General features: G+C 38.6%; 1 protein-coding gene across 6 annotated transcripts in view; it reads right to left on the bottom strand.

The window, feature by feature from the left end:
• AKT3 (AKT serine/threonine kinase 3) overlaps positions 1–26,204 on the bottom strand; it is a 305,967-nt gene that overhangs the window by 55,151 nt on the left and 224,612 nt on the right. For all 6 annotated transcript variants that reach the window (XM_078440960.2, XM_078440956.2, XM_078440957.2 and 3 more), the window contains 2 exons: positions 10,754–10,876; positions 1,632–1,760 (listed from right to left, as the gene is read on the bottom strand). In XM_078440960.2, the coding sequence (XP_078297086.1) occupies positions 1,632–1,760; positions 10,754–10,876 (252 nt within the window). The remainder of the gene's footprint in view (positions 1–1,631; positions 1,761–10,753; positions 10,877–26,204) is intronic.

Genomic DNA, 26,204 nt, shown 5'->3' with positions numbered 1-26,204 from the left:
CCAGGTGAACAAAAAGAACAAAAACAAAACAAAGAAAAGGGAAACAGCTCATAACTTGTTCCTAAGGACACTCATTTTTTTTTTAAGTTTTTTTTTTTTGTTTATTTTGAAAGAGATATAGCGTGCAAGCAGGGAAGGGGCAGAGACAGAGGGAGCCAGAGTTCTGCACTGACAGCGCAGAGCCGGATGCAGGGCTCAGACTCATGAATCGTGAGATCATAACCTGAGCTGAAATTGAGAGTCAGATGCTTAACCGACTGAGCCAGCCAGGCACTCCTAGGACACTCACTTTTAGAGCCCAAAGCCAAAGAAGTCGGACTGCCCTGGAGCCGTCAGGTTATGAGGAAGCCTGGACCACATTGCAACGTGGAGGCTCTACATAAACGCTCCTGTTGACAGTCCTGTTCGGGTACCAGTGGACAGGAACATCGGTCGTCAGACATGTGAGTGAAGATGCTTCCAGATTCCAGCCTCCAGTCACACGTCACCCCATGGCTGCAGCGTCCTTCTGGCTGCGGCCCCACATGCTGTGGAGCAGAGATAAGCCATCCCTGCTGTCCCCTGACTATTCCTGACTCTGAATCCGAGATCACACAGAATGGTTGTTTTTCACAACTAGGATCTGGAGTGGTTTGTTACACGGCGAGAGTAATTTGAACTCTATCTAAAATGGCCACCACACCACACCCTTCCCTTCACCTAGCTTTATTTTCTCCCTGGCACTCACTCATTAGCTGACATTATGTTATTTCCCAATTTTTATTGTTTCATTCTGGACAGCAGTGTCTTTTGTGTCTCGCTCTGTAACCACATCACCCAGAAAAATACCCAATACATAGTAGACACATAATATGTAGTTGTTTAACAAACAAATTAGCAGATTATTGTGGAACCCTCAGCATGGGGAGGTCACTGGTTGGGACTGCTTTGGCATGAATTCCAAAATGTGGCTACTGTCATTTCATTTACTTTTCCTATAGTAATGAAGTATAAAAATTCACAACACTACAAATGTAAATTATCACCGTGTCTTTGTTTTCGAAGGAAGATCCACGGTAGTTTATAAAACCGCAAGCATTCTTGCTGATGCCATCCAATTACTTGATTTTAATAAATGAATCAAAACGGGCCTAATCAAAAAATAAAATGTACATCGCCAAAAAATAAAAATTGACTTACTCTATGGAAGTTAGTACCTTTGTGCTCATAAAGTTTATAAAATTTACTTTCTACATATTCTTACTCTATCATACCATGTTAAACAAGTGAAAGCAATTCACTTGTTAATTCCTGTTGGTGGAATTTAAGCAACAAAACAAAGGAAAAGAGAGAGAGGCAAACCAAGAAACAGACTCAACTCTAGAGAACAAGTAGGTGGCTGCCAGAGGGGAGGCAGGTGGGGGGGTGGGTGAAATAGGTGATGGGGATTGAGGAGTGCACCTGTCCTGCTGAGGGAAGTGTTTAATCACTGTATTGTACACCCGAAACTAATATTATACGGTACATCAATAATACCGGAATTAAAATTATAAGAAAGTAGTAGGCACTGCAATGATTTTTAATGCTAAGCAGTTTACCCTGCAAAACATTATGGCCCTGTTACTCTCCCTACGAATGGAAGCACAGCCTACCTCTGGTGCCAGATATTCTGGTGTTCCACAGAACGTCTTCATGGTGGCCGCATCTGTAATCCCTTCTTTGCAAAGTCCAAAATCTGTAATTTTTATGTGGCCATCTTTATCCAGCATCAGATTCTCCAACTGTGTAGTAAGAAAAATGACATAACGTGTTTCATAGCTTTCAGAAATAGGAAAATACAGTTTTGACAAATGACTGAATGCTGAGTAAGATATTTTGGAAAGAGGACATGGCCGTAGTTAATAGAACTTTCAGAGCTTACAAACCCCACAGCTTCCTAATTTGTGTGAAAAGAAACAGGTTTTATCAAATACTTCATGGTGATAAAATTAGTGATTTTTAAACGAATGGGAGTAAGAGCCATTATTGTGTAATTTCTGAGAATACACACCTAAATAACTTTTCAAAGCAAACATCAGTCCTTAATCCTTTTTGTGTCCTAAATTGTGATCTAAACAATCCCAAAGAGATGAGCACCTTCTTCTAGATATATACAGATGGTTTTCAACAATTTCTCTTGGGAATCTATTGCTATTATAAAATATTCACTTACAGAAATGTTTTTTTGGTGGTTGTTGTAAATCAAACCTAAATCTTATTTTGTAAGGTAAGGCGATATCCTCTTTTGAAGGTCTTTGTAATAAAAAAATACCAACCCTTTCAAACATAAAAAGAAAAATATCAAAGTCAAACATTCAACAGTTAATGAAAATACATAGCACATACATTTTAAAACTGGAATCTCTTTGAACCCACTAATTCTAAAACACCAAAGAGAATCTCAAAGATTTAACCAAGTACCAAGATCATTTGCCTCAAGTGAAAATTGTCAAATGTAAGGGGAAGGAGTTTGTGCAAAGTCAACACAATTAAAAGTACCAACCGTAACTGATGTTCTTCTCCCGACTTGAGCACAACCTTATGATTGTCATCACACAAAGATACATGTTAGTTCTGAGCTGTGATCCTACAGCCTCACACAGACAAGGATGCGAAGCCCGCTCAGTCGTCTAGACAGAACTTACACACACACACAAGAAACACACACACAAAGAAACGCATGCAGAAACCGTTATCAGCAGCATTAATGACATCGCGCCTATTTCAGGAGCACTCCATCTCCTTCTCCACGTGACAACATGACAGTGCTTACCTCAGCCCTGAAGTCAAGATCAACTTCAAAACAGAACTCCATGTAAGAATATAAACAGGTATCAATCACATAAAATGTGGTACTATACTTTGTCATATTATCCAAAGTCTTATAAGCGAGAAACCCGACACAGTTAAGCAAGTTGTGCTCATGGAAGGAGAGATCCGAACAGACCTCAGTCCTTGGGTAGAGGCCTAGATGCATCCCCAGCTGAACTAAATGCTCAGTACCTGGTTCGTGTATTGTACAGACTGCAGAGAAGGGAGTCTGTCTTTCACTGGTCTACAGAAAGGTGAACAAACACTCAATATGTTGTAGGACTTTTCATCTTTTTTTTCAAGTTTATTCTGAGACAGTATGTGCACATGCACTCAAGCAGGGGAGGGGCAGAGAGAGAGGGAGAGGAAGAGAGAGAATCCCAAGCAGGCTCCATGCCGTCAGCACAGAGGTGAATGCGGGGCTCGATCTCATGAACTATGAGATCAGGACCTGAGCTGAAATCAAGAGTCAGAGACTTAACGGACTGAGCCACCCAAGCGCCCCCCCAAAAAAACCAAATGAAATTCTTAAAATGCTGAAAGGTCTTTTAAAAATATTTAAAAGTCCCTTTTATTAACACATTACATAAAAATTCTTATAAAAACTTCAAATAATACATAATAATATTGAGGAGAATGTGAATGTGCTATCTACTCCATTCCTTCCTGCTCCCCTGTGTTGGGGGTATGTCAATCCTCTTAAAAACATTTTTTTAATGTTTGTTTGTTTTTTGAGAGAGAGAGAGAGAGAGAGAGAGAGAGCGCGCGCAAGCGACCGTGAACGGGAAAGGGGCAGAGAGAGAGGGAGACACACAAAGCAAAGCAGGCTCCAGGCTCCGAGATGTCAGCACAGAGCCCAATGCGGGGCTCGAACCCACGAACCATGAGATCATGACCTGAGCTGAAGTTGGAAGCTTAACTGACTGAGCCACCAGGTGCCCCTCCCTCCATCAATCCTCTTGATACATTTTATGTGCATCAGACAGTATTCATGGAGACATGACACCATGCACTGTGTCTCCACATTTTGACAAGGCTACTTGGAAGCACATGGATACAGAAATAACAAGACATATAAACACTGTTTTTAGTACCAAAAAGGGTACATATTTTTTAAAATCTTGATTTGCGCCTAATTCTCTAGCCTCATATCTCAGCTCTAAGATGCCAGGGCTTGAGGGATGGGGAATGGATGGAGATGCAGGACAGGGTTGGAGGAAGGAATAGGCTGAACATGACCAAGTGTCCCAGTCTGCCCAGAAGGGAGGGGTTTTCCCGGGATGCAGGACTTAAAAGTTCTGGAACTGGGGAAGTCTGGGGCAAACCAGATAGTTGGTCATCCTACTTATTTTATAAGTCAGCTTCATAAAAAGCCATCACAATACTATAGTAAGAAAAAAGGGATGCCTGTGAGGGATGGGGAGAGGGTCACAGAGACAGGGGAGGTAGTGTAGTGCATGGGAGGCAGCCGAGAGCAAAGGGGGTCAGATAACAGAGTCAAGTCAGAGAACACACATATAAATTCCAAGCTTTGCCCTTAGTCACTGTGTGACCTTGGGCTTGCTATTGATTTCTGTGTCCCTCAACCTCATCTATGAACTAGAGGTAAATAAGGGTAACAGCCAATGCGGTTGCTTTGAGAATTAGAGATATTGAATGTAGAACTTAACACAATGTAAGTATTCAATAAATGTATCAACCATTTATTTATTAAATGTGGAGAGTTTAATGGCTAAATTACAAGTTATCAAAATGGTATGTGTTCTTTGGGATGATGCAGGAAACTACAGGAATGGAACCCAATAAAACACTTCGGTCAGCTGAGCGTCTTCTTAAAAACACTTTCAGTACTCAATAATTTCTTTTGAATAAAACAAAAGATAAATACTTCCTAAGTTTTGAGCCTGTTTTTCAATTGTGTCCACCTTCTTCCATCAATTAATTTTGCTCTCTCACCATCCTGAAATGTTATTTTACTGAGTATGAATGTCAAAACAACCTGTCCATCGAAAGTATCAACCATAGTCAGAGATGTATCACCTTACAGAAATGATATCCCCAAACCTATTCTTGTATAAACATAGGTCAGGGGTAACTATCCAGTCTTGTTAAAAAAAGAATAATAATTTGACACAGAAGGATAACAAAGTTTCTGTAAAATGTTAAGAACTATGGGTATTGTAATTCACAAATGTGAAGGAGGCACAGAAACCTGCAAGTTTTCAGAGGAGATGGATGGCTCAGATATAATCAAGAACACCTGGAAGCCACCTCCTCTGTGCATTTAACCCTGAAGGGGATTTAGTCACACGTTCTGTGTCAAGGAGAAAGAAAAACATTTACAAATGCTCTCCCTTTGGTTCTCTCTCCTGAATCTCATGGCTGTCCTTTCGGTTAGTCACAAAGTGCACAATTCACAGCGTTACTGACTGTGAGTGTTCATGTACTCTCCATTTATAAACTTTAAGTCTACCTGTTTTTACTCCCCTCAGTCTTAGTTTCCAGAACTGAGAGCGGGCATTACATTTATGCTCCATGGATGCGTCCACTGGCAAAAGCAACGATGAAGTCAAATAAGAGGTTTGACAGAAAAGATTATATATTAAAAATGTGGGTAATACTCCTTGCCCCGTTAGAGAGGGCTGTTATCTAACAGTTCATGTTTTCAGGAGGGAAAAAATATTAGATGTATACCTCACAGAGTTCCCATAAAAAAAGGTAACATTTGTACCCAGCGGAAGCATACAGCCATTACCTGACAGAGGGTCTCCATTCAGCATGCATATAGAAAAATATGGTCGATTCTGAAACCTTTTTTCCTCTGTGCTTTGTGGACAAGAAATCATAGTAAGAAAGTACTATGCGCCTTTTGTTCTTGCTGGTGCGTAGCATAAAATTAAACTCTCAAACTCCTATCTGTCTTTGATACTGCGTTTTCAACACTTCAAAGTACAATAAAAAATGAAATTTGCAGCAGGTACCAGGATCAGTGGATGGGCTGTGGAGGCCAAGAATGGACTGGCCCAGAGGCTCCTTGAACCACGTGTGGGCTGAAGGAGGCCACGGCTTGGGCACACGTGTAACCCTTTTGGGGTGCACAGGCTGGGAAGCTCTGCTCTAACATACGCCAAGCTAGCAAAGTTTTTTATACTTTCGAATACAGTATTCTAGCATAGATACACATTCTAATATCTAGCTACTGTACGTCTCATCAGAGATCATCAAATGATCTTACGTATCGTTTTACTTAAATGGCTGACACTGTGATTAAACAAAGGAATGAAAATAACGCTTCCTAAGGGCTCTGATGGCTGCTGGAGCAGAACACAGTTAGTTCCCCTCCCTCGCCCTCCCACCCCATTTTGGGGCAGCTGTGTCAGACTCAGTGCCCGGGACCAAGGCTGCTCCGGTCCAGGAGCAGAGTGAGGAATTCAACCTCCACACACTGCACACTCAGGCTCAGGGCTGTCGAAGTAACCGAGTGTCATGCAAGCTCACCTGCAGGAACGTACCACGAAGTTAGGAGAGTGTGCCAAAATACTGAAGAAAACACGTCTCCACTTTGAACCGGCCTGAGCTAGAAAGGGATTCACAATGTACAACAGCAGAGACCTTACTTCCGCTGTCCGGCTGCTTAAGGACGGACCACACACAGGGGAGCCTGGGTGGCTCAGTCAGTTAAGCGTCCAGCTTCAGCTCAGGTCATGATCTTAAGGCTGAGTTGAAGCCCCTGCTTGGGATTCTCTCTCTCCCTCGCTCTCTGCCCCTCCCCCATTTGCACTCTCTCTCTCAAAATAAATGAATAAACTTTGGAGAAAAAAAAAAAAAAAAACTGACTACACATAAGGAACATAGCCCAATAATACAATCTAACCTTAGAGGGTGAAGGGGTTCTTAATAGCAGTGGCTTAAAATTTTTATAGAAGAGGGAATCCAGAGAGACTGGTCAGAAGTGGGAGCTGGAGGCTGAGTCCTGAGACAGCAGATAATAAAGCAATTATGCTGCTCTCTTCCAGACTGCAGGATTATGGGGGGTGAGCACCAGGGAGCTGATGAAGACTTGGGGGGGTGGGGGTACTGTGGGAAGACTCTGAGCCATCCCTTTGTGTCAGCACTGAGACTCTGAAGTTATCTAAATCTGGGGCCCCTGGGTGGCTCAGTTAGTTAAGCATCAGACTCTTGATTCTGGCTCAGGTCATGACCTCACAGTTCATTAGTTCAAGGATCCCCATATGGGGTTCTGTGCTCACGGTGCAGAGCCTGCTTGGGATTTTCTCTCTCTCTCTCTCTCTCTCTCTCTCTCTCTGCCCCTCCCCTGTCTGCACACACACATGTGCCCTCTCACACATGCCCGCTCTCTCTCTCTCTCAAAATAAACAAACTTGAAAAGAAAAAGAGATGATCTATTTGTGGGTTTCTCATATTAATAATGTAGATAATTAAATTAACCAATAAACTCTAATTGGGTAGAAAACAAGATTAGATTAACCACTAATAGAATACAGTAGCGAAGTATGTACTATTTTCTACCTCTTGCCCTGTTACAAACTCATGGAGAAACTAATTCTTAATGAATTCCAGTATCATTATATGCACCTTTCATAGGTCCATATTCAGCCCATTCTGTACTTGATGGCATGGTCTTTGAAAAGAAATCTTACACTTGCAAAATAAGAACTAGGCAGAAAAGTTTCTAATATAATCTGCACTACTGATGAAATCTTAAAAGGGATTTTTTCAAATTTTTGGGTGATGATGAAGCTATACAAGTTTTTCGTAAGTAACCACAAGGAATTTGGGTCCTTACTAAAACAGAATTTCGTATTACAACATATATTCATAAACTAAGCAAACTTATTTTGAAAGCGTAACAAAGGTTGCAATAATTTATCTGTTGCTATGAACACCAACTTCTTAGGAACTATGAACTGATAAAGTATCTTACATTAACTTGCACGTGAAGTAAAGCTTTCCTTCCTTGATAAATGAGGCGTCGGCAAATAGGTACTGATTTACTTGAGAAGCACAGCTATGAGAGGCATCTCAAATGGATTTGCATTTTATTAAACATAAGGTCATTAGTAAGGAGATGATCAAGACAAATCTGAGACTGATCAATTAAAGTGGGTACCTAAATCAGATGTGGATGATGCTGTTCTTTAATATATCTGGTGTAAATATAGTTAAAGCATCTATTTTCTTATCTTCCACAGCATTATTTGAATTTTAGATTTACAAACATCTCCCAGAGTTAATCCAATGCATTCCTTGCCCCGTGTAGATTTCATTTCGACTCTAGAGAGGCAGAAGGGTGTAAAGAGCAGAACACCAGACTTGGATTCATGCTTTCTATCATCTTGACTTTGAGTAAGTCACCTGCTAGGTGTCCAGGCTTCAGTGACCTCATCTGTCACCTACGGACCAACTCAAAGTATTAATGATCCCACCTACAGGATCTCGTTTGCTTGTGCATAATCCTGCACTACGGATACAAGTAATACTTGTATAAATTTGAATGCTTGGCTTTTAACATTACATGTACTCTTTCTGGTGTATATGCGTGTGTATATTCTGTCCTAGGTTATATATTTACTTAGACCTTGAGATTAATACTGTATTAAAAAAATAAACTTAAGAGAGCAGAGACTACCTAATTGTCTAGTGAAGTTAGTGGTCTATGCATATGGTAACTACTTGGACTGGTATTCATATATATTGCCATGTAACAATGTTGATCTAATTCCAACATCAGAAAGGATAGGGCAATGAAACTCATATTAAATGCACAATATGGTGGTTCATTTAAAAAAATCTTTTTTACATTTATTTATTTTTGAGAAACAAAGTGAGACAAAGCATGATCAGGGGAGGGGCAGAGAGAGAAGGAGACACAGAATCTGAAGCAGGCTCCAGACTCCGAGCTGTCGGCACAGAGCCTGACGCGGGGCTCAAACCCACAAACTGTGAGATCATGACAGAGCCGAAGTCGGACGCTCAACCGACTGAGCCATCCAGGTGCCCCTGTTGGTTCATTTAATGATGATTCGCAAAGAATACTGACCAAGACCATCCCAATTATAACATTCCTTAATCAATGTTGCCAATCAAAGGAGCATTCTTTCTCTTCCTCCTTTAGGTTAATGGTTCTATCTTCCAGCTTTAAGCATTCTGAATATGTTACTGAGTACTTCCAGATTATTCTCATTTCCCTAAATCGAGGACACCCCCCCCCCCCCCCCCCCCCCCCCGCCACAACTAGGATCCATAAAATATAACACTTCTTCAGCGGGGAGAGCAGACTCAGAGAAGAGCAAACTATTTCTAAGTCTATCTGAAATGCCATGAAACTTACAAGTTTTGTCATGCCATATAACTAATTTCTTTAAAAAAAATACTGAGATTCAAGACATGTAAACATTAACGGATTATTTGGCCACTCAGACATCAGATGCAGAAGCTTAATTCCATCACATTCTTTGTCATAAAAAACTTCAGGCTAAATACAATCCTACCGTTGATGGGTATTCCCCTCTGGTGCATCTGGCCCTTGCACAGCGGCTCACCCCTGACCTAGATGTTTTATAGCTGCTCAGTTCATTTTTCCTAAATACGGTATTTATAGCTACTTTTAAACTTTAATGCATAACATGTTACACAAACATACATACTAAATTTCACCATCAGTGTGCAGAATAATGCTTTGCGAGGTAGTTACGCCTTAGGGTCATTCGTAGCCTAAAAGTACATGATTAAGAACATCTTCAAAGACAAGCACTTAAATGGATGATGTAGGAATCACAGGTTGAAAAGGAGTGAGGTGGGAGTGAGGGACAGTTGTGATGTCTTTCATAGTATTCTAGATCTATACCTCGTTTTGTACAGAAAGATTTCATAAAAGACTCTGGTAACGTCTACATCTACAAGTCAAATCACACTTTAAATGGGCTAGTATTTAATAAATTAAGCAATTCTGTATCAGATTTTAATAAGATTACTATAGGATTTACTTTTCATGAAAGCTAGACAGTCACATTTAGAATGTGTTCCAAATGTATCATGGGATACATTTCCCTAACGTGGCCAATCCATCAAAACAGCGTCACATGAGAATTACTACTACCTTTAACGAGCTACTTCAGGGCTTAGCAAACTATGGCCTGGGAGCGAAATCTGGCCAACTGCTCATTCTTGTGAGTGAAGTTTTACCAGAACACAGCCAGCCCCACTCACATGCCTACTGCCCTACAGGAGCAGAGCAGGGCAGCTGCAGAGCGAATCTGGGCAGCAAAGCCTGAAACGGGTGCTATCTGCTCTTTACAGAATGGATGCTGACCCAGAGCTGGTCCCAGAGCCTTGTCAGGAAGGAATTCAGAGAAGTGAAGTCACTATTGCCCATAAAACAATACAGTGTTTTTTAAAATGGAAACTAAGCAAATTAATAAAAGGCTGTATTAAAAGGCTTCAGGGATTTAAAGCCACCACAAAGTCAATACCAAAAGCAAACTGAGTATTTTCCCAATAAATACCTTCATTATTATACGAGTTTCATCCATAACAGTATGGTAGACTATAACAATGAAACTTACTTTAGAATGTCCCTGGCAAAGGCACCTGATTCTTAATCAGATGGTTAACATTACTCACAAAGTTCCAGAAAAATGAAACAATTATTGGCAGGTCACATCTGACCAAAGCAGTGAAACACATATTACTGGGCACTTCAAAACCTCAGACATAAAGGAACTACGTACATATCAGTGAATGGAATCCCTGTCAAATACAATAAACTACATTCTTAAACAGAGTGCTTTTTTTTTCCCAACGAAATCTGCTTTTCTCCAAACTGTATAACTTTGTAATTACTTTGTGTTTGTCCCTATAGTCTCTGCAAAAACAAATTCTGATTACTTTTTTTTTTTTTTACCTTGAGATCACGGTACACAATCTTTCCGGAATGTAGATAGTCCAAGGCAGAGACAATTTCTGCACCATAGAAACGTGTGCGGTCCTCGGAGAACACCCGCTCTCTCGACAAATGGAAAAACAGCTGCAGGGTAAACAGCAGGGACAGGATTGTAATAATTACTGATTTAGTGGGGGAAATTAACACAAACATAAAACACCTCTCACCACCATATTGTGATGATAGATAGCGTACTCTCAGTGGACGTGGAGCACTCTTACACAGCAGCTGGCTTATCTTCTCCAGGTTTCCAAGGGGAGACTGCGAGCTGTTAAATCAGCGTTTTAATCAATATACCAATCTTGTTTAAGGCATTCTGCTTGCTACCCATTTAACCTTCAGTTACCAGAGGAAAAAAGTACGCATCATCAGACTGCATTTCCCCTCACGGTCCTGTTGCTTCACTCTTGCAAGGATTAGGTATCGAGATATTATTAAAATAAATGAACACAACAGAGAGGGTATATTTCTACTTGGTTATTTGATTTGTATTTGATTTCCAAGGAAGGCCTGCTGATTCGCTAAAACGGATCGATGTGAACTTGCTTTCTTCCACAACTGCTGTTGATTTATGAGATCTCTGGAAACGTTTTCAAAGTCTGAACCAATGTTTTCTACAATGACAAACCATAAGGCTTCAAGTTTTTATGTTAGTAATGGTCAACACGGACTGAGGAGCTCCCATTATTCCCCTTTTAGTGCTATTTCAATAATAACTACAACACCAACCTCTCCCCTCATATGATCACTTAAAACCATAAGCTCCTTCACTTCCTACGAATCACCTACAGGATTAACAGGTGCTCCCTGTGGCCAAGCACTCAGCCCTCCATTTAGGCCAGCTCTTGATTTGCGAAACTGCCCATCTCATCTCTCAGTTCAACAATGCATGTATGGAAGGAGCAGGTTCCGGGCACTATGAATTGACTCTTAATGTACTGCTTCACTGTATTAAGAAATCCACCAGGAACATTGAAGGTTTGTTAATAGTGCTGAGGCCACTGCTACGTATCACAGTAGATTCTCAATACAGGTCTGTGATTAAAGGAATGAACCAATCAGTGTGTCCTTGACCACTGGATCAGAAATTAACTACACCTTCACACGATTATGGACTTAGTGCCCCAACAAACATGTAAGAATCATGGTTATCCAAGATCTGTTCCTCACACGGCAAATCATAACTTAAGCAACATAAAAGAGGTTCCCTACAGACTTCTTCCCTTCTTCCTCCTCCACCTCCACTGAAGAGTCTTGTCACTGTTTTAAGATAAATTTTATGCATAACGCATTGTCACAGTGAAGAGTGGGAGATAATATGATGTAACAACTGCCAAAAAAGACTGGCTTAACATCAGTTATAGTAAAACTAAAATATTTGGCAGATAGTCCCTAAACTCTAATGCTATCTTGTCATATTGTATCAAATCTAAGATGCTCTTTATTGGGACTCCATCACCATTTTAAGTTAATAGCAAGAAACAAAAAAAGTTGGCGTGCCTGGGTGGCTCAGTGGGTTAAGTGTCTGACTCTTGGTTTCGGCTCAGGTCACGATCTCACAGCGCGTGGGACCAAGCCCTATGTCAGGGCCTACATTGGCCTTCGCACTGACAGTGCAGAACCTGCTTGGGATTCTCTCTCTCCCTCCTTTCCTGCCCGCCCCCCACCCGCTAGCACAGGTACACGCGCACGCACTCTCTAAATAAACTTAACAAAAAAAGAAACAAAAAAGTTGTCAATTAAAACTATTAATAAACCGTCAAATATAAAAGACAATATAGAAGGCATTCTGACTACAGAAATGTTAAATATGCCTTACAAGTGATCAAAATCAGTATGCCAAAATAAAACCACTGCATATAATTACTTGGGGATATTTCTCAAAATTCACTCATTTATAGAAGCAGATATATATTATTAATGCATAACCATTCAAATGAGGATGAGAGGTAGAAAGAAGTTTCCATTATCAGTAAAGCTACTCTGAAAAATTTCTGGGCCAAGTAACTTCTGCTGTCCTTTACACAAAATATCACTAACTTGGATGAAGGAACCCCTGTGATCTCTACGTAGATTTATGGCAACCTTCTAATGGGATGAAAATACTGTTAAGATTCCTAACTTTTCTTAAAACAATGTCAAGCCTACCTACTCATCTGCCACACAAAAGATAAAGATCCTCCCTAAATCAATATAATACGTGCAGCCTTCTACAGCTTTGCTTAGACCATATTCTTCAATTTGTCTCCCAGCCAATTTCTATAAAAATATCAGCTAAAAAAAAAAATGATACTTAAGGAGAAGAATAATTTCTCAATCTGCTGTCCTCTGATGTACACCCTTGTTATCTTATGGAACTTATTCTTGCTATGATAACCCATATTCTCTTAATTGCCAAATCCAATGATCTATTTATGTCTTCCTGCTCTGGAACTGACAACATCAGCTATTGGCCCCCTTCTTGAACGTGTTCCTTGCCGTTGGTAATACAGCTCTCTCTTCTGATTTTCTAGCTAACTCTCTGGATATTCCTTCTCAGTTTCTACCTTGGCTTTAAACCAACTTTCCACTTAGTGAGCATTAATTATTTTCAAGTCACTGTGGTGAGCACTAGGAAGAGAAAAAGATGGCATACAGATATAAAGAAATCATATGAAAAAAATTAAAAGACTAAGACACAAGGCAAAAAGGGAAAAGGACACAGACAATTAAAATGAGAGGACTACAAATGAACACAGTTTATGAAAACATGCCACATTATAATAATCAATAAAGTAGAGATAAACACGTAAATGAGGCAATTTAGCATATCCAGAAATAGCATTGTCAATGGAAGTGTTGTGAGATAAGTATCTTTATATGCTCGTGGTTGGGATGTAAGCAGACAGCAACTCTTCACAGGGCAACCGGAAATAGATACTATGATAATTTTTAAAGCACTACAGTTTCTCTTCTAGAAATTTCCTTTTAAAAAAAAGGAAATGTGTAAATCTTCTACATAAGGATATTCTCTGTAGCAGTGTATACAATGACAAAAATGTGAACACAGGCTTCCTACCATGTTGAAAAATATTAGATTTCTCATCTAATCCTGTATCAAAATAAACTTCTGATGTAACTAATAGTTAAACATAATATATTAAACTAATAATTAAAAAACTAGAAAAGTAGAATAGAAAGTCCATGGGGCCAGACTTACCCTCTTGCCCTACACAACTTGGCAGAAATGCATACAACAAAAAAATGACAATTACGAAAAATATGTAACAGAATTCTTTTTAGATACTGGACAAGAGGCAGCACAGGACCAAGATCCTTCTGAAAAGGGAAACAAATGAGTCCTAAAGCCACCCATTTTCTGTCCAAGGGTGCTGGGTGGAAGGAACATCACTGGCAGGAAAGGAGATCCCAAGCATGATTCAAGGTCTCACCACCGGAGAATGAGAGTAGATTTTGAGGAGGGTGAGGTAGATGGCATTTGCTGAAGAGAACACCAGTGAGCAAGAAGCCACACAAAATCCACATCGTTTAGTATGCCACAGAGTAGTGAGCAATGTAGTGTGTGAGGTTAAACTCTAGGAAAACCAGCAGAGTAGGAATGGAGATCTGTATGCCAAATAATTCCCAGAGGTCACTCCGAGCTGACAGACATTCAATTTCTACGCAGTCAAAACAGTGTCATTAGTGAATAGCCAGGCATTCAGTAGGTATTTCAAAAAAGTCAAAGTACAAGCTAAACCTACATTATCAAGGTTAACAAATATGAAGAAGGCAACAAAACGCAGACATTCATGTAAAATTCCAACGATCTAGTATGCAAGCAGTAATTACTAGACATAAGAAGATGCAGGAGATAAGACCCATAACCAAGAGAAAAATCAGTCATTAGACACAGACCTTAAAAATAGCAGGGGTGGTGGATTTAATAGACTGACTTTAAAACAGTACATGAGATAAAGGGAAATAGAAATAGAAATAAATCGGACTTCTAGAGATAAAGTGTACAGTATCTGAAAAATTTCAGTAGACGGGATTAACAACAAATTAGACACTGCAAGAGAAGAAAAGCAATGAGTATCAAGTCACAATAAAAGAAACTATGCAAATTGTAACTTAAAAAAAAAAAAGAGCCTTAGTGACGGGTTGACAGCATCAAGGAAGCTAACATATGCGTAATGGCAGTTCCTGAAAAAGGGAGGGAGACACCTGCAAAATGATGCCCCAGATTCTCCAAACTTGGATAAAAATGATAAATGCATACATCTGTGTATCTCAATGAACCTCAACATGATGAAAATTCACAAACATGCATGAACTACTGGAACGTAGGAAGTCAGAGCACATTCAAATCACCAAAAAACTGGTGACAGAAAAGCTTTTAAAAATTCTGAGGTTGGGGAAACATAACATACAGAAGAACAAATAGAATAATCCTAGATTTTTCAGAGGCTACGTAAGCAAAAAGGCAATGGAGCAATACGGCCAAATGGCTAAATGAAAAACAAAAAGGCATTTTAAAATTCTGTATCCAGTAGGAAAACCCAAATAGTAAGGAGCAGCATATGTAAGAAAAAGGCTGAGGCCAGGGAAAGAGACCCTGGAAAAGATCAGGTGAAACGATCCCAGGTTCACACAGAGCCCAAAGTGCTTTGCATCCTTGCCAGGCAGGATGGAAAGGCCTCCTAAGAAATGTGGCACCCAGGACAGTGGGTGAGGTTCCTGCCTGGGCAGTGCGGCAATACCAGTGTCACAGCAAAGGCTAGTGTGGCCAGTCTACGGTTAAACGCAAGCCTGGAAATGATCACCGTTTATAAGTAAGAACAACATCATCCAATGAAAAATTATCAGGCACAAAAAGAACTAGGAAAATATAACCCATTACTAGGAGAAAAATGTGTCACTCAGAAATTGACACAAATGACAGAGATAGAAGAATACTATGATAAAATAGCTATTAAGATATAGTCTAAAAGTTCAAACGGTAGAGAGAGAAGCATAAGGAAATAAATAGGAGATATGAAAAGTCCCAAATTAAACTTCAAGAGATGAAGTCTGAGATGTCCTAGATGAAAAACAAAAAACTGATTTAATTAACAGCATGCTAGACGCTGGAGAAAAAAATGGTAACAGACTTTAAGACACAGGAAACAGATCTAAAGTTAAAGATATAAAAAAATAATGAAAAAGATGAACAGAGCATTGATAAACCGTGGGATGATATCCCGCAGTCTAACATATGTATAAGTGCATTCTGAGGATCGGATAAGAGAAATGAATGAACAGAAAAAAAATACTTGAATAATGTCCAAAAAGTTTTCAAATCTGATGAAACTATAAGCCTGCAGATTCACAAAGACTTAAAAGAAAACCCAACTGAAAGAAATGTAAAGAGGGGTGCCTGGGTGGCTCAGTTGGTTAAATATCTGACTCTTGATTTTGGCTCAGATCTTGATCTCCTTGTTTGTGAGTTCAAGCTCCACATTGGGATCTGTGTTGACAATGCAGAGCCTGACTGGGATTCTATCTCACCCTCTCTGTCTGCCTCTCCTCTGCTCATGCTCTCTTTCTCTCTCAAAATAAGTAAATAAACAAACAGGGAAACAAAGAAATGTAAAGAAAATCCTATAAGACACATCATAATTAAATAGCTGAAAGCAAGGCATAAAAGAAAAGTTTAATAGGACAGGGGTGGTGGTAAAGAGACACGTTAAGGGGCACCTGGGTGGCTCGGTTGGGCATCTGACTTCCGCTCAGGTCATGATCTCACAGTTCATGAGTTTGAGCCCCATGTCAGGCTCTGTGCTGACAGCTCAGAGCCTGGAGCCTGCTTCAGATTCTGTGTCTCCCTCTCTCTCTCTGTCCCTCCCCCACTCACATTTCGTCTCTCTCAAAAATAAACATTAAAAACAATTTTTAAAAATTCAAAAATAAAAGAGACCTGTTAAGCACAGGGACCAAAGAATGAGTGCACACTCCTTGTCAGAAACTGTGTAGGGGCGCCTGGGTGGCTCAGTCGGTTAAGCGTCCGACTTCGGCTCAGGTCGTGATCTCACGGTTCGTGGGTTCAAGCCTCACATTGAGCCCACATCGGGCTCTGTGCTCACAGCTCAGAGCCTGGAGACTGCTTCGGATTCTGTGTCTCCCTCTCTTTCTGTTCTTCCCCTGCTCTCACTCTGTCTCTCTCTCTCTCACTCTCTCAAAAATAAATAAAGATTTAAAAAAAAAAAAAAAACTCTGCAAACCAGGAGAAAGTGGAGAGGCACCTTGATAGTAAGTAAATATAGAACAGGCAAACTAGAATTTTATACACAGCTAAAGTATCTTTTCAAAAATGACAGTAAAATAGAGCCTTTTGGGGACATGCAAAAGGTTAGAGAAATGAGCCCCAGAAACACTACACTATAAATGTTCAAGGTAAATGCTTCAGGCTGAAGCAAAATGGTACCTGATGGAAAACTGGATCTACACAAGGTAAAGAAGAGACTGTAAATCATAACTTTGTGGGTAAATACATGTTGATTTTTCTTGTGTTATTAATCTTTTTAAAAGACAGTTCTGGTTTAAAACAAAAATAACAATGCATAGTGGCATTTATGGCATATATAAAGGTAAAATGTATTAACAGTAGCATAAAAGCCTGAAGGGGGGAAATGAAGGTGTTCAGGTCAAAGGGTCTTATGGTATGTGAAATGGTACAACCTAACTTGAAAATAAAATGGGGTAAGCATGAGTCTGTATTTAAAACCTAATCCCCAAAAATGCAGTTCCCCCAAAACTTGCAAATAAAATATTAGTGAATACTACCAAACTCTTAAAGAAGAGATCATAACAATTTCATGCAAATACTTGCAGAAAATAAGAGGAGGAAATACTTCTCAACACATTACACAAGGCCAGCATTACCTTAATACAAAACCAAAGCTACTACATGAAAGGTATCAATATTCCTCATAATCACAGATGTAAAAAGTCTTAACAAACTTTACCAAATCATATCCAACAAAGGCTGACAATACAACATGACTAGTGATGGTTAATTCCAAGAATGAAAGATTGGTTTAACATTTGAAACCAATGTAATTCACCATATTAACAGACTAAAAAAGGGAAAACCATATGATCATCTCAAGCAATGCAGAAGAAGTTTTAAGAAAACTTGATGGCCACTGATACTAAAATCTCTTAACAAAGCAGGAACAGGAGAGAAGTTCTTCAACCTGATAAAAGGCATTTAAAAATGTATAGCTATTATCACACTTAGTAATGACAGACTAAATCTCTTTTCCCTCTGAGAGTGGGAACAAGGATGTTCACTTCTTTTATTTGGCATTGTGCAGGAGTTCTTAGCCAGGTGAAATAAGGCATAGATAGACAGACAGACAGACAGACAGACAAATATATGAATGTCATTCAGATTGGAAAGGAAGTAAAACTGCCTTTATTCACAGGCAGTAAGCCTGTCTCCAAAGACATTCCAAAGAAATTTACCAAAAAAATTATAAAACAATAAGTGAGCTTCAGAAACCCATGGGATACAAGGTCAATACACAAAAGCTCAAATGTATTATATGCTAGCAATTAACAACTGGCAATGAAAAAAACCAGTAGAAATATGTAAGGGAAAAATTGGTAACAGTCGTGCAAGACTTACACAGTGAAAATTACAAAATGTGTCAGTAGAAATTAGAGAAGACAAAAATAAACAGATACACTGAGCACATAGATCACAACACTAATATTGTTGACATGTCAGTTTTCCCCAAAATGATCTACAGACTCAAAGCAAATGCATCATAGTCCCAGCAGGCTTTCTCTGTAAAGATTAAGAAGCTGATACTGGATTGATATGGAAATGTACAGGACCTAAAAGGGCCACAACAATTCTGAGAAACAACAGTATTCTTCCTAATTTTAAGACATACTTTAAAGCTACCATAATCAAGACAATATGGTATCAGTGTAAAGAACGCCACATCAACTTATAGAACACAGTGGAGAGTCCAGAAACATACAAATACGTGACAAATTGATTTCTGACAAAAGTGTTAAGGTCATTCAATGGGGCAGAGTACAGTACTTCCAATTAAAGATGCTGGAATAACTGGATATCCATATGGGAAAAAAAAAGGAACACCAGTCCTCACCTTTTCATATGCATAAAAATCAATTTAAAATAGGTCATAGATCTAAATGTAGCAGATACAACTACAAAGTTCTAGAAGAAAATATTTATGATTTAGGGTAGACAAAGACTTCTTGGATAGCAGATCAAAAAAATAAAAACCAGAAAAGACAAGAATTGATAAATTGAGACTTCAAAACTAAAAACTGTTGTCAAAAAATATCAGTGAGATGATGAAAAGACAAGGTAGAGTATGGGGGAAATAATTTTGATGCATATATTTGGCAAACTACTTGTAACCAGAACATATGAAGAACTCTTATAATAACAATGAGAAAATAATCCAATTAATAAATTAGGCAAAGTATTTGGACAGGTCACAAGAAATGAATAGCCAAGAAGTGTGTGAAAAGATATTTAATATCATTTTAATCATCAGAGAAATGCACCTTAAAACCACAATAATACACATCTATATTCTGACTAGAATAACTAAATTAAAGAGATTGACCCCACCAAGTGTTGTGGAGTAACGAGAATTCTCACTACATTGCTATCAGAAATGTCAAATGACACTACTTTAGAAAACAATTCTGGACTTTTTTAATAAAACATAAACGTATGTTTACCACAAACTCAGCAATGATACTCCTCAGTGTTTACCTAAGAGAAAAGAAAACCTGTACATGAATGTGTGTATCAGCCTTTTTATTAGGAGATAACTGCAGTCAGTCCAAATGTACACCAAGAGCAGGGCAGATCTTCGTCTAGCCACGCAATCCATCACGACTCAGCAAGAGAAGGAACAAGCTATTGAGAAGTGCCACGAAAAGAATAAACTCAAAAACCTTAGGCTGAGGAAAAGAAACACACAGAGCAGTATATATTATATGATTCAATTTCAAAGAAACTTTAGGAAAGGTAAATCAAATCTTCAGTGTCACAAAGCAGGTCAGTGGTTGCCTAGGGCCTAGTGTGGGTGCAGGACGGGGTGACAGATGGCATGTCAGAACTTTTTGAGGCAACAGAAATATTCCACATCTTTATTATAATGGGGACTCCATGCATGCAGTGTTTGTCAAGACTCATGTAGTGTGTATTTAAAGGGAGCACATTTTATTGCATGTAGATTATACCCAAGCAAAGTTGATTAAGTTAAGGAAATAATCTAAATGTCCCAAAATTTGGTAAGGATTTGATAAATTATAGTATATCTGCATAATTAATCAGTAGACAATTAGCATATATTTTAGAATACTAAATAAAATGGAAAACGTGTACAGTATAAAAACAGGAAAATATATTAACATGGTAAGAGCAATTATTGCTAGGCGGTGAGATTTAGAGTGGTTTTCATCTTTTGTTTTTTACCTTGAGAATCACTTATAATTATTTGTTTGATATGAATTCCCCAAACACTATGATTTCCATAAATACAGAGGCCATCTGTCTTGTTCATGTCATATACCAAGTACACAGTGACTAGCTTCTAGCAAGCAGTCAATAAATTTATTTTACAACTGAATTAAAATAACTACTTTTTTGGCTTTTTGATGTTCTGCAATGGACATGCAGTTGTTACACTGTAATCAGAAAGAAACTTTGCAAAGCTTTCAAATACATGTACTGTTAACCCTCATGGCTAATTTAATGCTGTATTAGTTTTGTTTTCCTGGAAGAAGCACAGGGAAAAGCACAGGAAAAGACCATGCAAGTACTCTAGAGCTTTGAATCTTCAGAGCCAAACCTAATACGTAGCACATAATATGTGCTCAATAAATATGTAAAGAATAAAGGGAAATTCAAAAATACTTTCCAAATAATTATCTATAGGGAAAATAAGGTTTACACTTCTTAAGATATTTTTATTAGAAGCATAAGAAAATCATATAAAATAATTGAATATTCTTGTTTTTGTTCAAAAACAACGAGTTACTTGCTACTCAAGCAAAAAACATAGAAAGTTTAGAAATTTAAGTTCCTTTAAGGGAACGACTACCTGTCTTTTGTGTGTTGTACTTAGTCAAGCTGTTAGGAAGACACTAATGTAAACAGGTGATCTTAACCTACTAAATAAGACCATTTCTTCACAAAACCAGTAATGTTTATTTTGAAAATAAACTGCTATATCTTGCAAAAGAGTTATATTCTTTCTCTTAACTGAAGTGTAATTGACGTACAATGTCCCACTAGTTTCAGGAGTACATCATAAGGACAGTGATTTGACATTTTTATATATTATGAAGTGATCCCCACAATGTCCAGTTATGATCTGTCACCATACAAAGTTATTATAGTATTACTGACCATATCACCTATGCTGTATGTCACATCCCCGTGACTAATCTATTTTATAACTAAAAGTTTGTACACCTTAGTCCCCTACACCTATTTCACCCCGCCCTCCCCCTGTGGTAACCAAGTTTATTTCCTGTATCTATGAGTCTACTTGTTTTATTTGTTCATTTGCTTTGTTTTCCAGATTCCATATACAAGTGAAATCTTATGGTATCTGTTTCTCTGATTCATTTCACTTAGCGTAATACCCTCTAGGTCCATCCATGTTGTCATGAACAGCAAGATTTCACTGTTTTTTATGGATGAGTAATACTCCATCATAAATGTATGTTTGTGTATGTATACATTATGTACACACAAAGTAATAAAAGTTATAGATAGAGAGATAAATCATCTTCTTTATCCATTCATCTATCAGCAGTCACTAAGGTTGCTTTCAAATATCCTGGCTACTGTAAATCATGCTGCAATGAGCATAGAGGTGCATATATCTTTTCAAATTAGTTTTCATTTACTTTGAATAAAGACCCAGAAGTGGAGTTTGCTGGGTCATATGGTAGTTCTATTTTTAATTTTTTGAGAAACGTCCATGCTGTTTTCCATGGTCACTGCACCAATTTGCATTCCCATCAACAGTGTTCCAGGGCTCCCTTCCCACTACGTTGTCACCAACACTGTTATTTTTTGTCTTTTTGTTAAGAGCCAATCGGATGAGTGTGAGTGAGGTGATATCCCATCATGGTTGTGATTTGCACTTTTTGATGATGAGTGATGTTGAGCATATTTTCATGTGTCTATTGGCCATTTATATGTCTTCTTTGAAAAAAGTCTATTGAAGTCCTCTGCCCATTATGTAATAGAATTGTTTTTTAAAATATTAAGTTGTGTAAGTTTTTCATATATTTTAGATATTAAATCCTTATTGGATGGGGTACCTGGGTGGCTCAGTCAGTTGAGCATCTGACTTCAGCTCAGGTCATGATCTCACAGTTCATGAGTTCAAGCCCCACATCAGGCTCTGTGCTGACAGCTCAGAGCCTGGAGCCTGCTTTGGATTCTGTGTTTCCCTCTCTCTGTTCCTCCCCTACTTGTGCTCTCGCTCTCTCAAAAACAAATAAACATTAAAAAAAATTTAAATCCTTATTGGATGTATTTAGAAATATCTTCTTCCATTCAGTAGGTTACGTTTTAGCTTTGTTGATCATTTCCTTCACTGCAAAAATTTAGTTCTTTTTTTTTTTTTTTTTTTTTTTTTTAATTTATTTGTGGGACAGAGAGAGACAGAGCATGAACGGGGGAGGGACAGAGAGAGAGGGAGACACAGAATCGGAAACAGGCTCCAGGCTCCGAGCCATCAGCCCAGAGCCTGACGCGGGGCTCGAACTCACGGACCGTGAGATCGTGACCTGGCTGAAGTCGGACGCTTAACCGACTGCGCCACCCAGGCGCCCCCAAAAATTTAGTTCTAATGGAATTTTTCAAAAACAACAACAAAAAACCTGGACTTTAAAAAGTTCCTAACAATTATCATTGCAGTCTAAGATTTACAACACAACTTTTTTTTCTTGCAAATACTACCTTTACAACTTTCAGTCATTCCTTTGTAATAGTAAAAAAAACAAAAAACAAAAAACAAAAAAACCAAAAAACAAAAAAACTTAACTCCAGAGTAACAAAATATGTTCAATTTCAATGACTACATTCGCTGCCATAATATCTGTTGAAGCTGAAACTTAAATATCCTAAAGACAGTAAGTAAGCAAGCAACAAGAAATGCCAGTCTGTGCGATGTGCAGATTAACACCTCCCCTGGGTTTACGAAAAGACAAGATGAAGAGAATGGCTCTGGCCCACCTGCAGGGAAACTACTGGACTGACGCTGTCTTAAGTCTGTTTAGGCTGCTGTAACAAAATGCCACAGACTGGGGGTCGCTTGTAAACAAGAGAAATTTATTCTCACAGTTCTGGTGAGTCCACGATCAAGGCACTGGCAGACTGGGGGTCAGGTGAGAACTTCCGCTGTATCCTCACATGGTGGGAGGGGCGAGGAAACTCTCTGGAGTCTCTTTTATGAGTACACTAATCCCACTCATGAGGGTTCCATGCTCATGACTAATCACCTTCCAAAGACCCCACCTCCTAATATGATCACCTTGGGGGCTAGGTTTCAACACATGAGTTCTGTGGTGAGGGGGACACAAATACTCAGTCCACAGCAAATACTACATATAAAACCGGAACAGTATTAATTACATTATAAAACAAACACCTGAATACTTAGTATTCAAGTACTTTGAATGGAAGGATACTCTGAATGCAAGCATTCTTACATTTAACAGGCAATTCATAGAATTATCTTCTAGACTGTGTCTACCCTCTTCACAGGCTAACTCCAGAGTCTGCATTAGTTTTCAAGGAAAGTTCTTTCAGAAACGATTGTGATATAGACAGAAGAACAAAAAATGCTGTATTTTAATAGCCTAGTTAAATTAAAATTTCTTGAAATACAAATTAAACCTTTATGATGTTACAGAAAAAATGAAAGGGATCTAAGGTCAAAGTTGCTGGACACTGAAACACTTGGTTGGTGGCAGCCGTGTTAGCCATAAATTATCAGTTAAATGCCTCAAGCCCTACAGCCTCTACCTCTTGGCCTCTTCTTACAAGTAGGAAAATATATGAATTCTAGATCACCAAGTAGGTGCCTGATATCTGAAAAAATAGCCTGTCAACTGGCAATTTTTAAATTTTTTAAAATGCTTATTTACTTTTGGGGGAGACAGAGTGTGAGTGGGGGAGGGGCAGAAGGAGACAAAGAATCCAAAGCCGGCTCCAGGCTCTGAGCTGTCAGCACAGAGTCTGACACGGAGCTCGAACCCACGAACTGTGAGATCATTATCTGAGCCGAAGTCAGATGCTCAACCAACTGAGCCATCCAAGTGCTCCTAAATGGGCAAGTTTTAAAGAAGTAATGCAAGACAAGTTAAGAAAATTTTCTGTGATTAAAAGTCAAATAATGAAAATACTTAATAATGCGAAAAGTACAAAAAATAATTTCCTTTTAGGGATGCCTGTGTGGCTCAGCTGGTTGAGTGTCTGACTCTTAATTTCGGCTCAGGTCACCATCCCAGGGTTGTGGGATCGAGCCCCATGTTGGGCTCCACACGGAGCATTGAGCCTGCTTGAGATTCTCTCTCTCTCCCTCTCCACCCCCACCTCTTGCTTATGCCCTCTTTCTCTAAAACAAGTTTTAAAAAATTAATAATTCCTTTAAAAAATAATTTTAAATTCCCAATATACTATTACAATTTAAATAATTTATATGAAAATATTTTATTGAAACTACATTAACAAGATAAAGAAGAGATTGCTCAGTTCTACCACATTAAATATTAACAGGTTCTTCATTTGGAAAATAAAATATACTTTTAAAAAGGTGAATGTTCCCAAGGTCATTATTTTAAAATATTTGTATTTATTAGGATATATGTGAAATATCTGGGCTATTTATGAAACATATGTAATACCAATACAATAAAAATAATAAACATTATCATTTTGAGCACTCAGGCAAGTGCATTCTAACAATCATAAAAGCTACACAATGTTATCTCCATATTACAGATGATTAAATATAGTAAGTTGAAGTGACTATTCCCATATTATCACATTAGGCATTATTTTCGAATACCTCTACTTGCTGGGCACTGTACTAAGTGACTTACATGCATAATCCTCAAAACGCCCCTTATAAAATAGGTAGATTCTTATCTGCATCACAGAAATGAGAAAACTAAGGCTTAGAGATGGCATAAAATTCACCTAGCATCCCATAGCTATTAAGTGGTAGGGCTGAGTTCAAACTTAGGTCATCTGTCTCTAAGGCATATCATCTATTTATTACACTAAAACTACAGTTTCTATGAATTTGAGACAGTCAATGTATAAAGTATTCCGTTAAGAAGAAATCTCACTCATGAGTCTCCTTCATAATTGCATAGTATGAACTGCATAGGACAAAGAACTTACTACAGAGTGCAGCTTCTCAAGGTGCAGAACGAGAAGACGACAGCCACCCATCTGTGCTGAAAGATCAGTGCATAGCTACGTGCTGCAGTCGCATCTCAGAGCTGCTCTCTTCACAGCCTCCGTGCGTGCAGCTCCTTCCCCGGTACCTGCTTCCCCATCCTTTTTGCAGTCAAGTCTCAAGTCTAAGTGCAACTTCCTCAAGCCAGGTAACTCAATTTATAGGAAGTAGGTTCTCTGTTCCCTCTCATAGCATCTGTTCGGTGCTATTACAATACATTTGTTGGGTTTATTTTATGACTGTTTTACTCACCCCAGTGCACCCTAAGACTGGAACACAATAATCACTCAATAAATATTTTTCTTTTTCTTTCTTTCTTTCTTTCTTTCTTTCTTTCTTTCTTTCTTTCTTTTTCTTTCTTCTAACGTTTATTCATTTTTGAGAAAGAACACAAGCTAGGGAGGGGCAGAGAGAGGGAGACAAAGAATCCTAAGCAGGCTCCAGGCTCTGGGCTGTCAGCACAGAGCCCAACGCAGGGTTGAACGCATGAACTGTGAGATCATGACCTGAGCAGAGGTTAGATGCTTAACTAACTGAGCCACCCAGGCACCTCTAAATATTTCTGAATGAATAAACAAATCTTATTTGGAAAACATACACCTTTAAATAGTCCACTGGTCAAAGAAAACATGACTTGATAAATTAGTAAATTTGGGAAAAGAATAAGAGACATTAAAACCATGTAAAAACCTATATAAGATTAAAAATATGCTATAAATATTCATATAACATATAACATAAAATTGGTTTCTACAGGGAAGTTTATACATGAAATACTTCGATCAGAAAAGAAAAAAGGCTTAAATAAATGCTGTAAGTTTCCACATTAGAAACAAGGATAAGAAAAGCAAATTAAACCCACAGTAACCAGAACGAAGGAAATAATAAAGAGCAAAAGTCAATGA

This window comes from Panthera onca, chromosome F1, assembly GCF_046562875.1.
Source record: "Panthera onca isolate mPanOnc1 chromosome F1, mPanOnc1 haplotype 2, whole genome shotgun sequence".
Classification (NCBI taxonomy): domain Eukaryota; kingdom Metazoa; phylum Chordata; class Mammalia; order Carnivora; family Felidae; genus Panthera; species Panthera onca.
Note: the sequence above shows the minus strand (reverse complement) of the source record. Positions and strands in the feature narration are given on the sequence as shown.